This window comes from Balaenoptera acutorostrata, chromosome 17 (assembly GCF_949987535.1).
Source record: "Balaenoptera acutorostrata chromosome 17, mBalAcu1.1, whole genome shotgun sequence".
Taxonomy (NCBI): Eukaryota; Metazoa; Chordata; class Mammalia; order Artiodactyla; family Balaenopteridae; genus Balaenoptera; species Balaenoptera acutorostrata.
In genome coordinates this window covers 64430212-64449364 of record NC_080080.1, presented here as the reverse complement: position 1 = coordinate 64449364, position 19153 = coordinate 64430212, and the positions used below count along the sequence as shown (strand labels likewise).

At 38.7% G+C, this 19153-nt stretch overlaps 1 protein-coding gene across 5 annotated transcripts; it reads right to left on the bottom strand.

Moving 5' to 3' along the window:
- Positions 1-227: 227 nt before the first annotated feature.
- ELOC (elongin C) lies at positions 228-19086 on the bottom strand. Of its 5 annotated transcripts, none has more exons than XM_007185061.3 (5): positions 18186-18308; positions 10053-10227; positions 8903-8956; positions 6508-6651; positions 228-975 (listed from the first exon to the last, which is right to left on the bottom strand). In XM_007185061.3, exons 3-5 carry the CDS (start codon positions 8904-8906, stop codon positions 785-787), a joined length of 339 nt encoding a protein of 112 aa, XP_007185123.1. In that variant the 5' UTR covers positions 8907-8956; positions 10053-10227; positions 18186-18308; the 3' UTR covers positions 228-784. The 5 variants fall into 5 exon arrangements, with proteins under 5 accessions (XP_007185123.1, XP_057387940.1, XP_007185124.1 ...); XM_057531957.1 differs by having other exon boundaries at positions 10147-10227; XM_007185062.3 differs by lacking the exons at positions 10053-10227; positions 18186-18308 and adding an exon at positions 19064-19086.
- Between the last annotated feature and the right edge of the window lie 67 nt (positions 19087-19153).

Sequence of the window (19153 nt, the reverse complement as noted above, 5' to 3'; positions counted from 1 at the left end):
GTAATCACAACAAGGGACTATGTAAGAATGAATACTGCAAAGGAAACTTTATAGTCAATGGACTGGCCGAAATGCACAATGCACATGAAACGTAAGTCATGTAGTTTACTTGTTGACCATGTGGCTACAGTTCAAAAAGTCTCTGCTCCAAAAGCTGTACCTAGTAATCTTCCAAAATTGATTTTAAATAAAGTTCTTAAAGTGTAGCAATAAACAAAAAGACAAGATACACTTAAACAATACTGCAGTTTATCAAAAGACACATAAGAAATTTCAACTCTCATGTCTTTGACAGTTATAAAAATCAATATTTTGGCTAAGTTATAAACATGTTTATAATGCAATTATATGCAACTGCATAACTCTAGTAATGCTAATGACAGCTCTAAGATCAGAATAGGTTTTTAAAAAAACACTAAAAACATAAAAATATGTAGCCCCATTATTTACCTGTAGAATGTGTTGAATTTATGCCTAAATTTCAGCATTTACTATATCACCACTGCTCTAACTTTAAAAATCACATCCAAAGGATAAGGCAAAACCACCTAAGAATTGGCATATTTGTTTATTTCTCAATTTGTGAAAATGTCCTTAATTTGTTGATGTAGCAAACAAATTTCAACTCTGATTGCTATGCAAAAGAACAGAAGATAATCTGCTTTGCAATGAACTTTAAAGTTCAATTGCACACAGGCAACATGCTATATATGAAAAAATTACTAACTGAACTACAGGTATTAAATACTGAAAAAAGTTAACAGTTTATTATAATTTATTTTATTTAACAATCTAGGAAGTTTGCAGCCATCAGCAGTTCCAGTGCAATTTCAGGTGCAATTGGAAATTCAGGAATCTCCGTGGAGCTGTTAGTGTAGCGAACCTTGTAGGTAAAATACATGCATACTTTTGACAGCACATGTGAAGGGATCTCTCTAAAATTGACTTCATTCGTTTCGTTCTCAGCAAATTGACCTGGAAGAGAAAATGAATTTGTTCGTGATATATGGGCTGACCTGTGTTCCTCCAAAATTCATATGTTTAAGTCCTAACCCCCAATACTTGAATGTGACTATGTTTGGAGATACGTAATTAAGGCCCTAATCCAATATGACTGGCATCCTTATCAGAATAGGAGATTAGGCTGCAGACACACAGAGGTAAGACAACAATGTGAAGACACAGGAAGAAGACAGTCATCTACAAGGCAAGGAGAGAGACCTCAGAAGAAACCAACTCTGCCAACACCTTGATCTCAAATTTCCACCCTCCAGAATTGTGAGAAAATAAATTTCTGTTTAAATCATCCAGTCAATGGTACTTTGTTATGGCAGCCCTAGCAAAACTAATATAATGCAAAAAGGATAAACCCAACTAGCATCAAATGAAATATGTAGAAATATGTAGATTTCTGAGTAGAAACATAAAAAAAAATCTTTATTAAAAAGATTCAGTCTAGGAAATTAAGTATTTATAGATTACCAGGAGCTCTGTGCTATGTTGTCATGTAAATATAAATAATAAATGAAAACACTGTACTTAATCTTTTCAAGAAAGCAAATCCATTGTTTTCCCCTTTAGTTTTTAAAAATATGGTCATGTTAATGAGATCTCATAAGCTACTTCCTCCCTTTGTTTAATAACAGTTCATAAACTGTTTTTAGTGATCTCTCAGAATTTCTTTAGCTATATGATTTCTTTACTGTTGGGATAAAATATTTTCTTGGCAGTCTAGCACTAGCACTGTGCACTGAATATAAAAGGCAGAAAAATGTACTTTCTGAGAATGTAGTATTTTAAAAGTTTTCTAGTAATTGTCTGTTGGTTGGGGGTAGGATGGGATGCGGAGAAAGAAGGATTCAGCAGATAATTCATAGCAACGAGGTAAATTTTTGTTTGCCAATAACGAAAACTCTCTTTCTTAAATGTATGTACGAAATATTACCAAAAGGCACTTATTAAGCCTTTGACACTAGACAAACATTAGTGTTTTCTTTAGGTGAAATTGGTATAACAGCTGGGAATGTAAATTGGTATAGCCACTATGGAGAACAGTATGGAGGTTCCTTAAAAAACTAAAAATAGAGTTACCATATGATCTAGCAATCCCACTCCTGGGCGTATATCCAGAAAAGACGAAAACTCTATAATTCGAAAAGATACATGCACCCTTATGTTCATAGCAGCACTACTTACAATAGCCAAGACATGGAAGCAACCTAAATGTCCACTGACAGACGAATGGATAAAGAAGATGTGGTATATATATACATTGGACTACTACTCAGCCATAAGAAAAGAACAAAATGCCATTTGCAGCAACATGGATGGACCGAGACACTGTTATACTGAGTGAAGTCAGACACATAAAGACAAATATCAGATGATACCACTTATATGTGGAATCTAAAAAAAAAAGGGTACAAATGAACTTATTTACAAAACAAGTAGAGTCCCGGATGTAGAAATCAAACTTATGGTTACTGGGTGGGAAAGAGGGGGTGGAATGAACTGGGAGATTGGGACTGACATATATACACTACTATGTATAAAATAGATAACTAATGAGAACCTACTGTAGAGCACAGGGAACTCTACTCAGTGCTCTGTGGTGACCTAAATGGGAAGGAAATCTAAAAAAGAGTGGATATATGTATACGTATGACTGACTCACTTTGCTGTACAGCAAGAAACTAACACAACATTGTAAAGCAACTGTGCTCCAATAAAAATTAATAATAATAATAAAAAAAAGAAATTCATGTAAAAGTCACCATCTTAAGATGCACAATTCAGGGTACATTCACAATGCTGAGCAACCGTCCCCTCTATCTGGTTCCAAAACATTTTCGCCACCCCACGTAAAACCCACACCGCAGCCTCTGGAAAACACCCACCTACTTTCTTTCTCTATGTTTTTGGGGTTTTTTTGGCCACACTGCGCAGCTTGCAGGATCTCAGTTCCCTGACCAGGAATTGAACCCAGGCCACAGCGGCGAAAGCACCAAATCCTTAATCACTAGACCACCAGGGAACTCCCCTCTACTTTCTGTCTCTATGGATTTATCTATTCTGGATATTTCGTACAAATGGAATTATACAACAATGTGTGTCTGGCTTCGTTCACTTAGCATAATGTTTTGAAGGTGCATCCACCTTGTAGCATGCAACAGTACTTCATTCCTTTTCATGCAAACATTAGTTTGGCGCCGAAAGTTTGAAGCTTCAAAGATAAAACTCTTGTTTTTAAATTAAAGGAGATCAGGCTTTGTAAAAATCCTTTAATCTCAATTTTTAGTTAAAATTTTGTTGGCATCGGGATTTTTCCCCTGAAGTACATCCTAGTTCCGTCCAGTAGAAAAGTCTAAAAGCACTTCAACCCAGGAGCAATGAGTACTGCTAGCACCCACAGTGGGGTATCTAAGTACCATTTTCCACTAAAAAACAAACCAAAAAAAAAAACTACCCCCCCCCCAAACCCCAGGGCTCTTGAACAAATGGCTGTTTTTAGGATTGAGGAATAATGTACAAAATGAACCGGAGAAATTTTGTTATTACAGGAAGTAGTATAGCTATTCAAGACTAATAAAGCTGTGTCAGAAGGACACAGGAGCCAACCTGATGTGCTCCTTCTGGCATAAAAACGGAGCCATTTGAGCATCAGTAAGAATGACTGCACCTGACTGAAAAGTATCCAATAAAAAGTATATATGCAAACAAACAAACAAAACAAACATTCTTTACTGTTGGAGGATGCTGGAGAACCAATTCATTACTCTGAAAAATTACACGTAAAGGGAAAAAAAAAAATCAAGCATTTATCTTTTCTTTCCCGTACAGACTATATTTCAGGGTAACCAAATAGTTCTTTATAGGAGAGTTCTAACTAATAAATGCAGAAGAAATTACAGAACTAGAAAATCTCTGTTTTACAATTCCAAATGAAGTAAATATCAGCAATAATCACAGTGAATGCTAAAACTAAATATTATATGAAAGTATGACTGGGGAATTGCTCATGGACAAATCAGCTTGATAACTCTGGAACCCACTAATCAGTCTTGACATTGCTAAAAGACGTGATACAATAGGACTACAAGAGTTCCACCTATAAAGTATTCTTGCTAGAAAGATAAACTGGATTCTGCTCAAGGCTCTAGAGTCCTAATTATGAATTTACAAGATGAAACATGATTAAGTATAACCCGGATGTGGACATTACACAAATAACTTTGTTTCTAGTAAAATTGATAGTCTGAAAAAAAAAAAGCAGGGGGGAGGTTGCAGGGGGACTATCATAGATTTTGCAAGTGAAATAACCTAATGTCAGGAATTTGCTTGAAATAACTCTTAAAAAAAGTTAGGGGGCTTCCCTGGTGGCGCAGTGGTTGAGAGTCTGCCTGCCAGTGCAGGGGACACGGGTTCGAGCCCTGGTCTGGGAAGATCCCACATGCCGCGGAGCGGCTGGGCCCGTGGGCCACAGCTACTGAGCCTGCGCGTCTGGAGCCTGTGCTCCGCAACAAGAGAGGCCGCGATAGTGAGAGGCCTGCGCATCGCGATGAAGAGTGGCCCCCGCTTGCCGCAACTAGAGAAAGCCCTCGCACAGAGACGAAGACCCAACACAGCAAAAAATAAATAATAAATAAATAATAAATAAAAATTAAAAAAAAAAAAAAAAAAAAAGTTAGGATACTAGACAAAACAAGACTGGCAAAATGTTGACAACTATTGAAGCTAGTTGATGGGTACAGGAAGGTGTGTTATGCTATTCTCTCCAAGTCTGTGTATGTTCTAAAATCTCCACAGTAAACAATACAGAAAAGGGATTGCAAAGGATCTGAAATAGCCAAAACAATTTTGAAAAAGAAAAACAAAGTTGGGGGCCTCACACTTCCCAATTTCAAAACTTACTACAAAGCTACAGAAATCAAAATAGCGTGATAATGGTATAACGACAGATACATAGATCAATGGAAAAGAATTGAGAGCCCAAAAATAAACCTACATACCTATGGTCAACTGATTATCAACAAGGATGCCAAGATCATTCAATATGGTCTCTTTGACAAATAGTAATGGGATGTCCACATGCAAAAGAATGAAGCTGATTCACACTATATGCAAAAATTAACTTAAAATCAAGAACCTAAATGTAAGCGCTTAAAACACAACTCTTGTAAGAAAACAGAAGGTAAATCTTCATGACATTGAACTTGGCAATGGATTTTTAGACAGGACTCCAAAAATCAGAAACAACAAAAGGGAAAATAAATTGGACTTCATCAAAATAAAAAACTTCTGTGCATCAAAAGATACTATCAAGAAAAAACAGCCTACAGAATGAAGAAAATATTTGCAAATCATTTATCTCATAAGGTATAAAGAATTTATAAAGAACTCTTTATAAATTTCAGAATTTATAAAGAACTTATAAAGCGTCCAGAATTTATAAAGAACTCTTAAACTCAACAACAAAAAGACAAGTCAATTAAAAAATGGGCAACAAAATTGAATAGATATTCGTCAAAAGAAAATATACAAATGACCAGCAAGCACATGAAGATATATTCAACTTCATCAGTCATTAGGGAATTGCTAATCAAAATTACAATGAGATACCACTTCACACCCACTAAGATGGCTAGAATCAGAAAAATGGAAAATAACAAATGTCGAGAGGATGTGGAGAAACTGGAACCCTCATACACGGCTGGCAGGAACGTAAAATGGTTCAGCCACTGTGCAGACAGTTCAGCATTTCCTCCAAGAGTTAAACATAGAATTACCCTATGCTCCAGAAATTCCAATCCTCAAGAAAAATTTTCTTGAGGTAAAATGGGAACAGTAGATATGTGGGAAGCAATAACTTCTATAGGTAAACTTTACATGTAACCAGGAGCACAAATCACCAGAGTCCTTCTGTGGTGAACTGACCATGGAAGCATAAGGAAATGATCCTTCCTATTACAAAATAATCAATTAGTTTTTTTTTTTCTTTTAATTTTATTTATTTATTTATTTATTTTTGGCTGTGTTGGGTCTTCGTTTCTGTGAGAGGGTTTTCTCTAGTTGTGGCGAGCAGGGGCCACTCTTCATCGCGGTGCGCGGGCCTCTCACTATCGAGGCCTCTCTTGTTGCGGAGCACAGGCTCCAGACGCGCAGGCTCAGTAGTTGTGGCTCATGGGCCTAGTTGCTCCGCGGCATGTGGGATCTTCCCAGACCAGGGCTCGAACCCGTGTCCCCTGCATTGGCAGGCAGATTCTCAACCACTGCGCCACCAGGGAAGCCCCTCAATTAGGTTTTATTGAAACTATGGTAAATAACTGAAAACAGGAAATAGCAGAAGACATTTTTTTCCCAATGCAATATAACCATGCAGTAATTAATGTTAGAACAGTTACTGTCTTTCTTTTAATGTTATGAGTCATTTAATTCAACTTAAAAACACATTCATCAAACATTAAAAAAGTGAGGATATATTAAGAGGAAATAAAGAAATGTACCTACCTGGGCCACTCAACATGGCTTTTATTGTTCCTGATGTTAGAGCATGTTCTCTTTTTACAATAAATTCATGACCATCCGAAGATATCAATTTGACATACATGGCGTCAGGGCCCTCACAGCCACCATAGGTTTTCTCTTCTCCATCTAAAGTAAAGTAAGTAGTAAAATAATTTTTGAATCACAAAATTTATTAAAAGTAAACAGGTTTACCAAGGTTAATATCTGAATAACTCAGAGCAGAAACATTTCTGGAGAGTAACAGCCACCAAGATTTTAAAGTTTTTAACTCCTAGTTTTATTATCCTCTACATATTTTCCAATATCAGAATAAACTTTACATTCAAGAATGTTTACTTCATTTATTTTTATTTTTAATTTTTGGCCACACGGCTTCTGGGATCTTAGTTCCCCGACCAGGGATTGAAACTGGGCCACAGCAGAGAAAGCACCAAGTCCTCACCACTGAACCACCAGGGAACTCCCAAGGATGTTTACTTTAGATGAAAATTTACCAGTATTTTTCATGGATGTATTAACAATTTGTGAACACAGCAGCACACTCAAATTTGAAGACTAAAAGAAAATATTCAAATAGTAAAACTTTAATTCTATGACCTGAAATACTCATTTTTAAAATAAGGTGCATAGTATGCTTATGAATAAATGTTTATATGCCATGTGAGCACAACTTCTGACAAGCCCTGTATTCTAAAATGTAGGGCCTTCTTTACTCAGCATTTTACTCTTGATCCGTAAAAAAACAATCAAAACATTTTACTGCCCAGTTTAAATTATTGCATGAATATTGAAATCATGACTACAGACAAATAATCAAGCTTTAAAAGTTCAAAGTGGAGGTGAGGTAGCTACCAGCTACCCTCAACGACACCATGCTGGCTTCAGCCACAGGAGTTGGCTCAACGTAACTTTTTGAGGGAGTATATATTTTTATACAACCCTTTAAGATCTTTTCTCACACGTATAACTTTACAATTTTATACTGACAGAATTTTAATTTTTATGGTACCAATATCTGAAAGAAAATATCTCTTAAGGCTTATTCTAAAAACTTAGGAAGACTTAGCGAGGAGAAATACAGAGGATAAAGCTGAAGTACTGTTCAGTTACAAACATCCATTTACTCATTCACTTGTTAATAATTTAGAAATCCCTAAAACTGAGATTAAAAAATATCAAAATCACTTATGTACTACCGCTGCCAAAAATGATTAATCTGAATCTACTCAGGAGGAAATACTCAGACAAATCTAAATTTAAATGAGTCATGAAAGACCTCACTCCTCACCCAATCCCAAAAGTAGGGCACTGTTTAAAGAAGACTAAAGAGATAAATTAATGCAATAAGTAATCCTTGATTGGACCCTGGATTTAAAAATAATAAACCCACTGTAAAGAACACTAATCAAAAATTGAATGAAAAAACTGAAATTCTGAATATGGAATGAATTAGGAGATACATGCTTAAGCATTTAGGTGTGGAGTATTACATGTACAACTAAATAAATAGAACAGAAAAAAAAGCTTATGTGTGTTTTTGTGTGTATATGTGGGTATATAAACACATACATACGTATACACGCAGGAAAAGCAAGTATGACAAAATGTTAATTAGTGAAGGCTATAGTGTATTATTCTTGCAACTTTTCATAATAAAAAGCTGGGGGACTCATAAAAATGCATGTAACTTCTAATTATAGACTTTTCAAGTGTACAAATTTTTAGCAGTTTTTGCCAACCTCTGAGAACAAAAATAAAAATAATTATCAATTATTTAAATTTATACTTCTAGTATTTTTTTTTTTCTTTTTTGGCAAGAGAAACCACTTTCTATGTCTGTTGGGAGAGTTTCTAATTTCCTAAGGTACAATAACTAGCAATCACAAATTAAATTTGGCATAATAATGTTACTGATCTGCCTTTCAGAAATATATAATAGGGCTTCCCTGGTGGCGCAGTGGTTGAGAATCTGCCTGCTAATGCAGGGGACACAGGTTCGAGCCCTGGTCTGGGAAGATCCCACATGCCGCGGAGCAACTAGGACTGAGAGCCACAACTGCTGAGCCTGCGCGTCTGGAGCCTGTGCTCCGCAACAAGAGAGGCCGCGATAGTGAGAGGCCCGCGCACCGCGATGAGGAGTGGCCCCCCGCTTGCCGCAACTAGAGAAAGCCCTCACAGAAACGAAGACCCAACACAGCCAAAAATAAATAAATAAAATTAAAAAAAAAAGAAATATATAATAAACATAAGCTGCTGATTTAAACAACTAATTTCAGTCTACTCTACTTTCTTACTTGCATTTACTGACTTCAAAGGCCTATCTTTGAGAAGAAAGCTTCAACTAATTGAACTACAAAATGACTTTTATATAACTTACCCATTATGTTCTTATGAAATTCTACTTTGCGTCCACAGGAACTTTAGTAGTTTCCTGAAATATAACAATGCTACATTGAGATTAATGCCAGAATAACATGTTCTCCCGTTATTTTTTAATACGTCCTTGGTGTTACAAGTGCAAGGACTCTCTCTCTCTGCTATGTAAGTTTCCCAGCCACCACAATACGGAACAGTATCAAGTTTCTAAACATCTGAGAGAAGATGATCACCTCCAGGGCAGTAAAGTCTAAATACAGAGTTTTCCCCCGCCTTTTTAAGGTTAACTATTCTGACAACAGTTTAAAAATACATATGTTGTTCCTTAGGAGCCGAACTGAACTTGAAGGAGACACCCTTGGCCTTAATCATCTTTGTATGCTATATCTACTAGATACTGGTAAACATTAAAGCAAGTATCTGCTAAATGAATGACAACATGATAAATCCAAGGACGTGAAGTAGGTTTCATGTGAATAAAAAAGGTAAGGCTTGCCCTCTTCTTATGTAAGTGTGCACATCTATAATACATTTTACTGTTCCATCCCTTCTGCACAGAGGCTACCAAAGTTCTGAGATTTAACAATGAAGTGTTAAAAAAAAATTTAATTTTTGAGAAATCTTAAATTTCACGAAAGAAATGACTACCAAAGGAAAAGAGCTCATGTTTTCAGTAATTTGTATTTTAACAGCATTTCTTCAAAGGAGGATTTTATTTATCCGAATATTATTTTTTATGTCATTATCAGGAAAACAGTGTATCCTAATTATCCTGTTCTCTAAGAAATCCCTGACCAATAAACCTATGTAATCCCTCACCTTAAAAAACATCATTGATGTACAGAGAGGCTGAATGACTTGCTCCAGGTGTTGACAGAGTCAGGGTAAAAATTAAACGTTAGTCTAGAACACTCCCCAAGCATGGAGGGAGGTATTTAAAGTACCATGTCTAATGTGAGAGAAGGGCAGCAGGGGCAATGTAACGTTTTTACCAACCATTTGAGGGCCTAATGAGTGTAAACACTGCATTAAATGCTTTGCATACACTGTCTTATTTTAAAACAACACTTCTACAGGGGAATCATCATTCCCTTTTTTTTTTTTTTCATCATTCCCATTTTAGAGATGAGAAAACACGACGAGGCTGCTACCTGCTCAAGGCTTCTACAGCTTAAGCGGCAACGTGAGAATTTAAACCTGGGTAGGTTTGCTTTAGAGCCCACGCTCCCTTCCGTTATTCCATACCGCCATGGTAATAAATTCTGGCTCCTGTTAAAACTTCTTTTCCACTACTGCTGAGAGGTGCTGATATAAATCCTTAGTTATCTAAAATTTAAAAACAGTACTATGTCATTTTTTGGTCATAGTAGTAGGCAATTAAAAAATTTATCAGTCATTATTATTTTCTTCTGTTCATACTGCTTTGTACTCCTTCTAAAACGCAAAAAAAGGAAAAAATGCTAGAAAAGCTAGAAGAAGAAGAATTTCAAGTGCCAACTTTTCTCTGGAAAATCTCCAGAGCAAAACATCCAGGATGTTTACTTAACTAGCAGTAGCTAAGCAACCATGAAAAGTCACACCTTAGAAGCCCTTTGCATAGCAACAGTTTTTCTACAGACTTCTTAATATAGTAAATCGAATCCATCATTTATACAAGGGTTAAGGTTGGGTGGGGGAGGGAGCTCCCCATCACTAACAAAGAAAAGAGTAAATCAACATTAACAATTAAGAGTAAACACTGATTCCTATGTGGAAGTTAAAAATATTTGAAATATGATTAAATTTGGACTTAACCCACAAACAACCTATAAAAATCTAAGTTTAGGGTTACAAAATCTCAGTGTGAACATCTGAACATCTACTCCATAACTGAATTAGGTATATATGAACAAGGGAGGTAAAAGGAAGTGGTTGAACAGTGGGTTGAGAATAGTTCCAGGCAGAAGACATGAACAAAGACTTGATGTCATTGTGCTTTTAGAGTGTTATATATAAACATTACTTTTTTATAGTTTTCTATTTTTTAGATTTTTATTATCTAACAAATACTTAGAAATTCTAGGTGAGCCTAGGGCCTACACTGAAATCAGTTTTTATCCTAGTATCTTTGAACACCAAAAAGATCTTTAAATGGCCCATCCCTTTTCTGATTTGAAATGTTACCTTTATCATATACTATATTACTACATGGATTTCTAGACTGTATTCTGTTCCATCAGTCTGTTTATACCTGACCAATATCCCCACTGTTTTAATTACAATAGTGTGATAAACATGTTTTTGCTAAAGAGTTGGGCAAGTCCACATTTTGTTATTACACATTTCTTGTTAGGTCTACTTTTAGGTACTTTACAGTTCCCATTATGAATGGGATCTGTTTTTTTCGATTATACTTTCTGAAAGGTTATTGCTGGTGTTCTAAAGAAAACCTTTTAAATTCGGTAAGTTGAGCTTGTACTCCATGATCTTCACAAACTCTCTTATTAGTTCTAATAGTTTTTCAGCTGACTTGCTTGGATTAGCTAAGTAGATGAGAGCAACAGCTGCAAATCTATTCTTTGTATCTTTTTGCTTTTTTACATTGGCTATTTACCTGGAAAAAATAAGGTTAGATGTCTAACTGACATCACTCACAAAAACACGCTACAGATTAAAGAACCAAATGTAAAAAAACCCCACTGAACTCTAGAAAAATAGCAAAAGAAAAAATACAAATAGCTCATAGACCTGTATAAAAATGTTTGATCCCAATGGTAATTAAGAAAACGAAAACATTAAAACTTGCTAAGAACCAAGTTTTGGAGGGAAGGGGAAATGGGTGATACTAAACAAAAATAGTATATTTATACTTTTGAAATATTATGGGACAGTGAAAAGGAATAAGTTAAACCTATGTATATAATAACATGGAAACACCAAGATAAACTGTTAATTTTTTAAAAAGCAAATTAGAATGATAGGTACAGTTTGATGCCATTTAAGTAAAATAAGGGGTTTCTCACCTATTAACCTCACGTTTTCTGCCGGAAAAAAAAAAAATAAAAATAACCCTAAATAGCCAAAACAAGTTTGAGAAAGAAGAACAGAGCTGGAGGTACCACGCTCCCTGATTTCAAATCACTACTACAAGCTACAGTAACCAAGACAGTATGTAGAAAACAGTCACATAGATCAATGGAACAGAACAGAGAGCCCAGAAATGAGCCCACACTTATATGATCAATTAACCTATGACAAAACAGCGAAGAATATTCAGTGGGAAAAAGACAGCCTCTTCAATAAATGGTGTTGGGAAAACTGGACAGCTACTGCAAAAGAATCAAACTGAACTACTGTCTCATACCATATACCAAAATAAACTCAAATACTTAAATGTAAGACCTGAAATCGTAAAACTCCTAGGAAAAAACATAGTGCGTTCTCTGACATTGGTCTTAGCAGTATTTTTTGGGATATGCCTCCTCAGGCAAGGGAAACAAAAGCAAAGATGAACAAATGGGACTACATCAAACTAAGTAAAAAACTTTTGCACAGCAAACGAAACCATCAACATAATTAAAAGGCCACCTACTGAATGGGAGAAGATGTTTGCAAACAATCTGTCTGATAAGGGGTTAATACCCAAAATATATAAAGAACTCATGCAACTCAACATCAAAAAAACCCCAATTAAAAAATGAGCAGAGGACCTAAATAGACATTTTCCCAAAGAAGACACACAACACACAGATAGCCAACAAATACATGAAAAGATACTCAATATCATTAATCACCAGGGAAATGCAAATTGAAACCACAACGAGATACCACCTCAGACCTGTCAGAATGGCTATCATCATTTTTGGCAAGGATGTGGAGAAAAGGGAACCCTCACGCAGTGCTGGTGGGACTGTAAATTGGTGCAGCCACTATGAAAAACAGCATGGAAGCACTACCATAGATCCAGCATTCCACTTCTGTGTATTTTTTCTAAAGACAACAAGAACACTAATTCAAAAAGATACACACACCCCTACATTCCTTGTAGCATTATTTACAATAGTCAAGATATGGAAGCAACCTAAGTGCCCATCGATAGATGAATGGATAAAGATATGATACACACACACATACACATTACAAGATTACTCATATAATGGAATATTACTCAGCCATAAAAAAAGAATGAAATCTTGCCATTTGTGACAACATGGGTATTATACTAAGTGAAATAAGTCAGACAGTGAAAGACAAAAACTGCATGATCTCACTTATATGTGGAATCTAAAAACCAAAATGAATGAACAAACACAACAAAACAGAACCACAGACTCACAGATACAGGAGAACAAACCAGTGACTGCCACGGGGGAGGGGGTGGGGGAATGAGTGAAGTAGGCAAGGGAGATTAAGAGGTACAAACTGCCAGTTACCAGTCATGAGTCATGGGGATGAAATCTACAGCACGGGGAATATAGTCAATAATACTGTAATATCTTTGTATAGTGACAGATGACACTAGACTTATTGTGGTGATCATTTTGTAACGTATAGAAATATAGAATCACTATGCTATGCACCTGGAACTAACGTAGTGCTGTAGGTCAATTATACTTCAATTTTTTAAAAAAAATCATAAAAATACGTGTTTGAAAGAACAAATAACTAAAAACCTATGATTTAAAACTGATTTTTAAAAAGAAACAAGTATGTGGAACTAAGCCACTCATGAAGGAAACAATGGTCAGTCAGCCTGATGATTTGTTCTTAACAATATGTAAGAATATGATTAATTTGGAAAATGAAGTAAATTACATTAAACAAAAATTATCTAATGTTTAGGCCTATTTGAAGAGGCAAGAAGAGAGGCTTTGGCCATTAATACAAATTGACAGAAGTTACACAATTCCGGTTTGTAACAAGACATCAGAATATCTTGCCTAGAACGTGCTTATAGTGTCGCTGAATTTATGTATCTCAGGATGAGATAAAATTCTCATTCTGGCTTATTCAACTTATAACAATGCTCCTATAGTACTTAACTCTTGTGTAGGCAGTTTTAATACTTTTGGCAAAGTAACTCAGTGTCGTTACAAGTCCATGTTTAAATTTCTACTCTGCACATTTCTATCTTGAGACCCAGATAGGTTAAATGATAAAACTTCTGTTTCTTCATCTCCCAAATGAGGAAACTGGACTCGACTGTGTCTGAAGTCCCTTCCAGCTCTACCATTTCATGACTGAACCCATGTGAAATTCACCCTCCCTCTACAACAAACTGCCCATAACTCCCAATTTCCCATTTTTATTAAGCAAGAGTCACTCCCACACAGCACACAACTCAAGAGTTCTAGAGTGCTGTGTGTCCCCACTGAGGCTGTCTTGTCTGCCTTACCCCGTAACCTACCTAATCTCCCTCTTAGACAATGATCTCCAAACTCCTTTGTTTTGGTCTAAAAAGTACGAACAAGTACTTCACTATACAGTGTGAACCTAATTATAGATTCTACACACTATAAAATAATTAAAAAGAACCTTTAAATGATGGGCTGAAAATAAACAAATATAAAACCAACCCTGACCTTGCTTCCTCCCACTATGAAGAGTCCATGAAGATCGGCACCATGCGTGCCTCACGGTCCTTCCACCCGTAACTCCCTGCCCTCTCCTCGGATGTAGCTACCCACCTAAATCCCAACGCTGGCCAAAGCCGATTCTCCACCGAGCTCAGGCCTCAACCAAAGACTGAATCGGCTGAAGAAAAGTCACAACCATTTTGACTGGTCTCAATTTTAAATTTATGGCCACACACTTTAAACAGATACTTGGTGTCGTACTGATCCTCCTACCTAGTAAACTGGCTTTCTTACTTTGAGAAAATTTACAGCATCTCCTAAACCTCCAACATACCTCTCCTCCCTACCCTGACAACTTCACTTATTTCACCAACAAAACAGAAACAAATCACTTCAACTGCCTTATCTTTCCACCTTCATCCTACCTGCGTCTATATACCATATACTTCCTGTTTCAAAAGTTGAGTAAAAATCATCCTTCCTATGCAAGGCCAACCTTTCCACCTAAGCACAGTGATCCAAGGGCTTTGTCCTGCCACAATTCAACGTATCAAAATGCTGTAACTCATCACTACCACACGCTTCTCTGTAACCCACACTGATCAGACGTTTTAGACCTCCAGTCCATTCAAAGTGCTCTTGTCAAATTTCAACTACTTGGTCACTGGGTCAATTTTTAAAATTATTTTATTTATTCATTTAAAAAATATTTATTTATTTATTTGGCTGCGCGGGGGTCTTAGTTGCGACATGCAGGATCTAGTTCTGGACCAGGGATTGAACCCGGGCCCCCTGCCTTGGAAGCGCGGAGTCTTAACCACTGGACCACCAGGGAAGTCCCCTCTGGGTCAATTTTTAATCATCATCTTACTCTTACGGTTTTACAGTTGACTCCGCCCTCTTTTCTGAAACATTTTCTTCCCTTAGTATTACAGATGCCACACCCTCCTGGCTTTTCTGCTTCTGTCACTGTTTGCTCCTCCTGACCCGAGTGCTCCCAGACATCTGCCCTCTTCTCCACTAACACTCTTTACTTGATGTCCTCTGGTCCATAGTTTTAAATATCACATGTAAAATATGACTCCAAGATTATCCCCCTAGCCTGACTTCTCCCCTGAGCAACAGCAGTGGACATCCTACTCGCCTACTGCATATATTCTGAGCTGCATAAAGTCATCAACCTCAGTACAGTCTATACAGAACTCCTGCTTTATCCCTCAGAAACCAGTGCACCTGCCCCAGTCTTCCTCATTCCAGTAAATGGTACTACTGTTCACCCAGATGCTCGGGCAAAACAGGTGACTCCTCCAAATTTTTTCTTGTCCTGGGGCGAAGGGAAGAACCATTTGGCTCCACCTTCAAATTACATTCCAAATCAGACCACTTCTCACGAACTTCCAACTCTACATCTCTAGTTCAAGCTACCACAAGAAAACTGAACTACTACCAGCCTCCTTAGGAGCTGGTTTTTCCACTTTCCTCCAACTCCGTCAGTTTGCCACTCAGCAATTAGTCATCAAAAGCATAAGCCAGATATCACTCCCCTGCACAAAATCCTCTAATGGCTTCTCATCACGGACAGAACAAGGACTGTAAAGTTCCATCTTATTTACTCCTTGCTAACCACTCTGATCTCATCTCCCATCACTCTTCCTTCATTAACATCCAGCCACATTGGCCTTCTAAGTATTTTATTCGGTCAAGTTCATTCCTCCCTTAAGGTCTATGCATTTACAGTTACTGCTCTCTGAAAAACTCTTCTTTCAGATCTTTATTATTTTAGTCTCCAGGCAAAGCATTAACTCCTCAGAGAGGTAGGTCTTCCTTGATCACTTCCCTTTCAAAATCAGACACCACACCCTAGTCACTCTAACTTAATCTAACTCTAATCTAGCTATAGTCTCTTCACATTTATCACCACCTGAAACTGTATTTGCTTACTTAATGTATAGCCTCCTTCCTCAAGCTCGGTGAGGGCAGGCCTCATTTACTGCCTAGCATATAAAAGATGCTCAATAAAGAGTTGAGTGAATGGCACTACTGTTTTCTTAATCACCAAGGCTTGAAATTTTGAGCATCACTGGGTGAGCTTCTTCTGATCTTATTTAATAATGGAACAGTAAACATCTAGGACAGGTTAGCTGAAATGCATTAACACATACCAGTGTAAATACAAAGATTTTCCAGATTATTTTCTAGTACTGAAAAAAATCTTCCCAAAAAAACCAAACAAGCAATTTATACGATATAAATATTAATTTGGAGGGCTTCCCTGGTGGCACAGTGGTTAAGAATCTGCCTGCCAATGCAAGGGACATGGGTTCGAGCCCTGGCCAGGGAAGATCCCACATGCCACAGAGCAACTAAGCCTGTGCACCACAACTACTGAGCCTGCGCTCTAGAGGCCGCAAGCCACAACTACTGAGCCCACGTGCCACAACTACTGAAGCCTGCACGCCTCGAGCCCATGCTCCGCAACAAGAGAAGCCACTGCAATGAGAAGCCCGTGCACCACAACGAAGAGTAGCCCCTGCTCGCCGCAACCAGAGAAAGCCTGCACACAGCACCAAAAACCCAACACAGCCAAAAACAAACAAATAAATAAATTTATAAAATAAAAAAATATATATTACTTTGGAACTTGATATATAGAACTGACTGTAACTTCTGACTACAAACTACTGACTATATTACAGAATTACCATAACGTAATGAAACTAGTATCTTCCATTTGAAATAAATTTATATACATATATATTTTTTGGAATGGTAGATAATTATTAGGTAAATCTCACACTTAAGAATAAAAAAGACAGTCATTTAAAAATTAAGTATGAAGCCAAAATCATCACTGGCAATAAGCACTTAATACCCACGATGACAGGGACCATAGTTGTCTCCTTGCCACTGTATCTCCAAAATGAATGAATCCACGGGTGAACCGTGATATTTCAACATCATGAATTATACCACAATTATAATGTAAACGAGATCCGAGACGCATCATTTTAGTCCACTAAACAAAAAAGGAAACTAGTTGGGGATCAGAAAGCAAATCTGGCAGTTTGAAAATGAGGTTTTAAAACTCTAAAGGATTGCGGTTGTTTTCCACACTGAAGGCGATGCAGAGTAGAAATGCTCGCACTAATAACTCGAACTCCATAGCTGTATTAAAGAGGTTCCATAAGAGACACTTAATGGCCACTGTACTTGACACTAGATACCTCCTTTCAGATGAGACTGGGAGGCAGATGCACGGCAGCCCCAAAACACCAAGTAGGGCAGAGATCACCCAACAACTTGGTAAACTTCTCGGGGTCCCGCAACTGGGAAGAACGAAGGCCCTCTTCTATAACTAGGGACTGACCCCAAAAAAAGAACGAATCTGAGTGCAGCCGGGGAAAGCAAAAAGGGAAAGCGACAGGGCTGCCAGGCTCCTAACTCCACCCTGCCCGCGTTCAACCCCGAGGAGGCCCAGTCTCGCCGGCCGCCGCCCCTCCTTCCACCCTTTTCCAAGCCCACCGAGCGGCGCCAGGAAAGGTCCCGCCGCCCTCCTCTCCCCTCCCCCAAACCAGGAGCCGAAGAGGCCAGGGAAGGTTAAGAGCTTCCGTTCCTTCCCCGCCCAAATGGGAAGGGGTGGGAAGTGGGATGGCGAGCGCGCCCACTAGGAGCCTCCCCCGTCCCCCACGCTGGCCCGGAGCTCCGTTCCCACTCCAGCCCGAGACTCACTCGTCAGCCCCGCAGCAACCGCAGCCACCGCACCGGGTCCACGCGCACCGCCACAGCCCCTACACCAGGGCCGCCCCCCCCCACCCCCAGCTGCCTGCCGCCGTGGGTTCCGGGGCAGTTGGAGGAATCACTTCCGCTGGGTCACGGACGCTTTCTACGAGCGGGAGATTAGTACCTGGTGAGGCGGGGACTCGCTGAGTCCGTCGCCCGCCGGCGTCTACAGGAAGTGCGCAGCGCCCCCTCCCTTCTCCCACAGGCCAAGCCTAAGAGGACGGTCGTCCCTGGAAAGTCTCAACCAATCCTATTCTGGGTCTTTTGACTCCCAGCATGCAGCGCCGATCCTGATCTGATTTCCGCGGGGACAGCATCCTCAAAGAGGTGCTGGGGGGCGGGGGTGTGTGTGTGTGTGTGTGGGGAGGGGGTCCGAGGCAGCATTGCATCCTGGGATTTGTAGTTTCTCTGGCGGGTACTGTCGTATTTGGTTGAGGCAGCACTGCAACCTGGGACTTGTAGTTTCTCACGCTGAATGTTAAGAACCTTGTAATTTTGGAGATTGTTCCTGCCGCTCGTTTAGGGGTACGCGTAGAGGTCGGAGACTATCTGCAGAGGAAAGATTGGGTAGTGGGAGTGCGGTTGCTATGCTAACAAGATCGTGCTCTTTATGAAGCAGCTTGTCTTTTGTGAAAAGTTGCAGAGCTTGTTGAAGAGCGTCCCAACAGCTCGCGAAATCGCTGGCCTCATTTCCTCTCTTCCCGGTACCTTTCGGTGTTTACTGAAAACTAACCACGCCCCCCACCCCCACTCTGAGGCCTTTCCCCCACCTCCTGCTCCCTGCCAGCCACAGGGTTGCTCAGCTTCTGGATTCTGAAATCACTCACCGCAAGTCCTGCCACCAGTACTCAGTTCTGACACCATCTTTGTCACTCCACGCCCCCTTTGCCCCTCCTTTCTCTCCTCTTTCTCCTGCT